The 6,434-nt window shown below is 42.9% G+C and overlaps 1 protein-coding gene across 1 annotated transcript, besides 12 other annotated features; it reads right to left on the bottom strand.

Annotated features, from left to right (window-relative positions):
* Positions 1–6,434: a sequence feature (heterozygous, Esmeraldo-like haplotype).
* Positions 1,572–1,592: a sequence feature (AT_rich).
* Positions 1,613–2,080: a mobile genetic element.
* Positions 1,902–1,922: a sequence feature (AT_rich).
* Positions 2,090–2,169: a microsatellite.
* Positions 2,175–2,314: a microsatellite.
* Positions 2,594–3,024: a mobile genetic element.
* Positions 3,024–3,055: a sequence feature (AT_rich).
* Positions 3,167–3,226: a microsatellite.
* Positions 4,554–4,820: a mobile genetic element.
* Positions 4,843–4,864: a sequence feature (AT_rich).
* Positions 5,233–5,619, bottom strand: Tc00.1047053511679.10 (mucin TcSMUGS, putative; the record flags this gene model as incomplete). Its single annotated transcript, XM_799570.1, has 1 exon — positions 5,233–5,619. The coding sequence occupies one exon, from the start codon at positions 5,617–5,619 to the stop codon at positions 5,233–5,235; it is 387 nt and encodes a 128-aa protein (XP_804663.1).
* Positions 5,435–5,493: a microsatellite.

Raw genomic sequence — 6,434 nt, 5'->3', positions numbered from 1 at the left:
ATACACGAGTTTTTGCTCAGCAGAGTCGTGCCCTCCAAAGACAGAATGGGATAAAATGTCAATCGTGCCTTCGCCATCGACACACAAAGGACCACAATGAGGCCGCCGACAAACAGCAGAAGCATGACGATGCTCAGCACCAACGTGAACCCTACCTTGGATGAAAGCTCCTGCATTGACGCAAAGGAGGTCCCCACAAATAGATTCACAAGAAAAAGCAACGGAATGCCAGGAAAAAAGCAGCGTTCCGCCGTCCTCGTCCATGAACCTTTGCCTTTCCACTTCAACGACAGAATCACCAAAAAATGCACCAACAGCACGCCACCGATAATAATGAGGTTGCCTATCATCACACCGTAGAAAGAGTCCTCGATCGTCGCCACAGAAATGCTGCGATAATATCCCAACGCACGACGAGTTGCATCAGGCGTGCAGTGCATCATACTTAACACTGTCACGTAGTTAATACCCGGTACACCAAAGGGTGCGCCCAGCAGCGAGAACATTGCGGTAACTCTGCCAGCCTCACCTGTGCCGCCTGCATACACGGGTTGCGTTACAGAAGATGCAAAAGCTCTCAGTGAAACAACGGCTCAGCCTCAGATGATTTCTCGGTTTCTCAGATTCTGCACTGGATGTTCCTCCATTGAATGAGGCTCCACTGCTGTCCTCAGCCCCACTGATTTCGGAGTTGAGGAGCTGCTGAAGCTATCAAGCAAATACTGATCAGTGAAGCTGCTGCTTTGCTCCTCATTGAAGCTTTTATGAAACTGATGCATTATTAATTTTACTTATCTTGATTGACTATTATTCATGTCGCCTCGGGTTTTCCAGCTTCTGAAAACGCACGTTGCTCTCCAGTTCGTGCATGTAATTCCTGTACTGGCGGATTTCCATTTTACTTATTTTGGTTTTCAGTCAGCATTATGGTTGACGTTTCTCTAGATGCGGGATTATCCAAGGCATTCGTGCCGTATTTTACAATTCCTTTTTTACTTTAATTTAATGCAAAAAATATATTCGACAGAAATAATTCTTTTCAGCTTTCCTTAATATAGGAATTGAAAGAAAGATCTATTATCAATTATTGTTACTATTATTTATTTGTTGGGCGTTTTGTCACTAGATGCTGGTCCAGTGCCGAGGTCCTTTTCAATATGCTTTTTCAAAAGAGATTTTTTAATGCTCTTATTTTTCATATTGACTCTTTTATTGTCGCAGTTGTTTTTGGAGCCGTTTTTCTCCCTCATTTGTAAATGTACCCCAAAATGTGCGACAGTAAAGCGTTTTGCATCAAAGCAGATATCAAATGTATTGTATTTAATCATGATCCTTGTTGTTTTTGAAGTTTTTAATTGGAAAAAATTGCTGACTGATTCGGGAATATCACCTCCATAAGTTTTATGCATGGCGATATTGGCGGTTTGGCGGGTGCAATGAAAAAAGGTAGGTTAATCTTGTCCATTATATATGTATATATATATTCCATAGACTTATTGTATTCCGTCAGAAGAAAAAAAGGAAAAACATCTCTTATAATAGATATATCTCTTATTCCTCCTCAAAAATGCAAAATAATATATATATATATAGTTCCTGTTTTTCTTTAGAAAATAATCTTCTGGGGTTCTGGCCGAATCCTGAGTTTCTCAATCATAGAAACCAAAAAAGATAGGAATAAGAAAGGAATGAATGGAATAACAGTGGATTCACCATATCCTCAAAGTATAACACCAAGTAAGTGTTTTTTCATATATACCATCCGTTAGCCACAATCGTGGCCCGCTCACTCTATTCCAATAGGACATATATTTTTTACTTACGACGTGGCAGACTTTGGGGTGCTGCAGCCACAAGACCCCGCCGCGTTGTGGGAATCAAAAGGGGGTAGGTGGGATGGCAAAATAAAAATAAAAAATTATCTGGCCACTATCGCTTCCTTGCGTCTAGAAAGTCGTGTTTTTGCCAAGAATTCATAAGATAGGAAAAGTATCATAAAGGAGTGCCTTCATTTATCAGTATGTACATAAATTAATTAAGTTAGCCAGCTCTCCTGCGATCATTCTCTTCACAAGCTCCTATAATGAATATAATAAAAGTAATTGTAATAATAATAATAACTTCAATAAAAATAAATACAATAATAACAATAATAATATCAATAACAATTTTCTTAATAATAATGGTAGTAGTAGTAGTAGTAGTAGTAGTAGTAGTAGTAGTAGTAGTAGTAGTAGTAGTAGTAGTAGTAGTAGTAGTAGTAGTAGTAGTAGTAGTAGTAGTAGTAATATCATTATTAGTAGTAGTATTAGTATTTCGGTTAACCGCTTAAACAAGACGACGCTGAAAAGACCGCACAGCGTTATTCCAATGTGATTTGCCTGTGTAGCAATTACAGATTTCCCATTATTTATACATTTGTCAGATTGCTTACGGTTATTGATTTTGACCGCATTATTGTTAGTTTATTTTAATTAATATTACCTTTTTTTTTTACTTCTAACACCACTATCGCTCCTTCGACGGTAGTCAACCTCTTCCACTTCATGATTTTTTTAAATAAACTCTTAACAACAATAGCAAACCAAAAAAAAATAATCTTCCGGGCAGCTGGCCGGATCGTGAAATAACCTATGGAAACCAAACAAGTTAGGAAAAAAGGTTCGTTAGTTAATTGCTTCAATGTTTTCTTTTCAATATATATAGAATTCTGTGGACCACTAGCATGGTCCTTTGTCCTCAGTTAGGATTTGAAGTATTTATTACTTACGAAGTGGCAGACTTTGGGGTCCTCCAGCCTCAAGACCCCGCCGCGAGGTGGGAATCAAAAGGGGGTGGGTGGGTGTCAAAATAAAAATCAAATACTATCCAGCCCCTATCGGCTCCCTGCCCCTACAAAGTCGCGTTCTTCCCAAAAGATTCATACGGTAGAAATTATCATAAAGAATGCCTTCATTTATCAGGATATAGATACATTAATTAAGTTAGCCAGCTATCCCGCGATCATTCTTTTCACAAGCTCCTATTTAAATAAAAATAAAAACAATTTATTTTTGAATAGTTAAATCAATGGTTTTTAAACAACAACAATATTGATAACAAGCAAATAAAACAATAATGATAGCAATAAGCCGTAAAAACATGTCCAAATAAACCTCTATATAGTTTATTTTATTAGTATTATTATTATTATCGTTCATTATTATTATTATTATTATTATTATTAAAATCAATTTTTTCAGTCAATAATTGTAATCCATTATGCAAAAAGATCTCAGTTTTAATGATTATTCGCTGGCATGAGTCATTAAGAAGTCAAATATTATTTACCATGCCGTTTAAAATAACTATTACACCAACAATTTTCACGCACGACTAAAAAAATTTTAAAGGCTCCCCTTTCGCCTCCAAGAAAGGATGGGGACAGACGGGTTTATTTCAATGAGGTTTTTTTTTTTCAACAAGCCGAAGGCTTTGTCCTCAAATAGAGAAAGAAAACAGTACAAAGAAAGCGTTCATTCATTTCTTCCCATTTGAACAAATACCCCATCACAATCTCATTCACATCAAATGCCAAAAGAAATTTTGGTAAAACCATAAGCTACGTGCTCTCTTCTAAACCCGGGTTGTAAATTGCCCCCACATAGATTCTTGGAGAAAAATTTCCAAAAGCAATTTTGTTGCAACTAAGTTAAAACTCAAAACACAGAAACCAAAGTCAAAAATAGGTTTATGAAACAACGATGCAAAATAAATATTAGTTCCTGTTAGTTGTGCACGTTGGCAACCTGTTTCAGACCACTACAAAATCCAGCAACCAATGACACACACGCACACAGACAAGAAAAAAAAGTCCAATCTTTCTTTGCCGTATGGGTTAGTTTTAGGTCAAAATTTCGCCTTTGAATTTCTTCTTCAAGGTATCCAGGAAAGTCAAGAATACACTTAATAAGAAAAGGGGTATACAGTGTTACGCAGTGGGAAATAAATAAATAACGAAGTCGCATAAAATATAAAAAATGAGCCCCAGTAACTGCTTTTAAGATCAGGCTATTTTGTCAATGTGAGTGGTATAATGGCTCGAAAAACTTATATTGCCTTAATCAGCACAGGAAAAAAACACCTAATTTCTACTTTATTCACTTCATATATTAAAGTTTTCCAACTATTAAAGCAACACTGTAATTCAATCGTATATTAAGACACATCACACATATCAACTATCCAATAAATCTCTTTTACTTATGGGTTTATACACAATTATCAATTCACTTACTCTTAGGTTCGGTACACCCATATTTTGCTTTACCGGTACCACCGGTACCTGCCTTTGAGCGTGGAATATTCAACTGGACTGCTGGCCGAATCCTGAAGTTATCAATAATAGAAACCAAACCCAGAAACAAATACAAAAGAAATGAATGGAATAAGAATGGATTCACCACATCCTCAACGTATAACACCAATTAAGTGTATATATGTATAAACACCATCCGTTAGGCTCAATTGTGGCCCGTTCACTCTATTCGGATAAAATACATATGTATATTTTTTTATTGCTTACGACGTGGCAGACCTTGGGCTCCGCCAGCCACAAGGCCCCGCCGCGAGGTGGGAATCAAAAAGAGGGGGTGGTGAGAAAATAAGAAATAAAAAGTAAAAAAAAATCCGTCTTGTCGCTATCGGCTCCCTGGTTCCTTCAATCACCGTCTTCCAAAAATTCATAAGATGGAAAAGAATCGTGCAGAAACATCTCCACTTTATCAGGACATATTCATTTAGGTGACCAGCTTCCCCCGCGAACATCCTTTTCACAAGCTAAAAAAAATAAACCAAAACAACATTAAATAAAATTTAAAATTAAGTGCACCGACGCTTCCCCCCACAAGTGGCGGGGCGGCGGTAGGAGATGTACATCAGCGCACGGCCGTCGCAGAGAATGCACGGGCAGGCGGCACGGGGCCAGCACGCAACGGCAGCCAAAACAAAAGATGGTCACACCCGGAAGAACCAGGCGCAAAACAAACGGCGGAAGATACGCCAAGCACGCACAACCAAAGACACTGGCATATATACATCCACACCGCTGCGGGGTGCTCAAATATACGCGGCGCACCTCTCGGTGGGTCACGCCGAGGGCGGCGCACGCGCCAGTCGGTGCTCCCGCGCGTGTGGGCAGTGGCCGCACACAACGGGACTCCAGACCGACGGCGCACGCGCCCCGCCCCGTCCTCAGCACGCAGCACCGGCGGTCGCCACAGCGGCACTGACCAGCAGCAGCAGCGGCACCTGAACCCACAAAGGGCCGCCGAGGCTGCTCCCGTCGCCAGGAGTCGGTGCCTTGGAGGTGGTTGTGTTCTTGGCGGGTGCATTGGTGGTGGTTGTGCTCTTGGCGGGTGCATTGGTGGTGGTTGTGCTCTTGGCGGGTGCATTGGTGGTAGTCGTCGTTGTCGTCGTAGTAGTAGTAGTAGTTGTTGTAGTGGTCGTTGTAGTTTTGTCCGGGCCGTCCCCAGCCTCAACATCAGCAGCATCATACTGCCCCTCCTCCTGAGCCGTGGCGCACACGCACGCACAGCAGAGGGCAAAGAAAAGCACGCAGAGGACGCGGCGCAGCATCATTGTCACTTGGGCCTTTGTGGAATTCGCTTGTTGCTCGCGGTGTAAACTCTCCTGTCGGGCCGGCACCGGGCAGGCACAACGAGAGCACGCAGCATGGGAGGGAGAGACACGGGCAGGCGCACAGCATACACACAAAAGAACAGAGACAGACAGACAGCGGGGAAGTTGGATCGAGACACGGCTGAGCAGCCACGAACAATATTCTGGCTGCGGTGGCTTTTGCAAGGAGGGAAGGAGCGTGCGATTTATTTTATTGACGTGTTGCTGGTGTGATGTTGGCGGCATGCGGGCCGGTGAGTGGTGTGGTGGTGAGGGTGCCTGGGACGAGTGCGGATTGCTTCCCGCCCTGCAGCCGCGCGTGCCGACGCGTCTTTCCCGCTGTGGATTTGTTGATGGGGATTTTCCGGCTGTGCGGGGCGATGTGCGACGGCGGCGGAGTGGGTGCGCTGGCGGAGACGACAGTAGAACGACTGGCGGAGAGAACAGTGAAAAGGCTGGCGGCAGCGCATGGGTGGTGCGAAGGGCGGCTGTGTCCTTTTGTGTCCTGCCGGTTGTTTCTTGTGTGGGCGTTGCTCGGTGTGTGCTGACGCGTGGGAGAAGCACCCGCCGTGGCTCCTGCTGGTGGTGGCGACAGTCGCTGCGTGTTCCCGGTGCACTGTTCTTCCTTCTCCTGTTCCGTGAGTCTGTGTGCGTGAGTTGCTGTTGTTGGGAGTGGCTGCGGCGGGGATGATGGTGCCACTCACAGTGTGGATGGGTGGCTGTGCTCACTGTCTTGTCTCTTTGCTTGGCATGCTTCCTTCTCTCTCTACTTTTCC

This window comes from Trypanosoma cruzi, genomic scaffold, assembly GCF_000209065.1.
Source record: "Trypanosoma cruzi strain CL Brener 1047053517155 genomic scaffold, whole genome shotgun sequence".
NCBI classification, from domain to species: Eukaryota; Euglenozoa; class Kinetoplastea; order Trypanosomatida; family Trypanosomatidae; genus Trypanosoma; species Trypanosoma cruzi.
The sequence above is the reverse complement of the archived record's forward strand: the minus strand, read 5'-3'. Positions and strand labels throughout refer to the sequence as shown.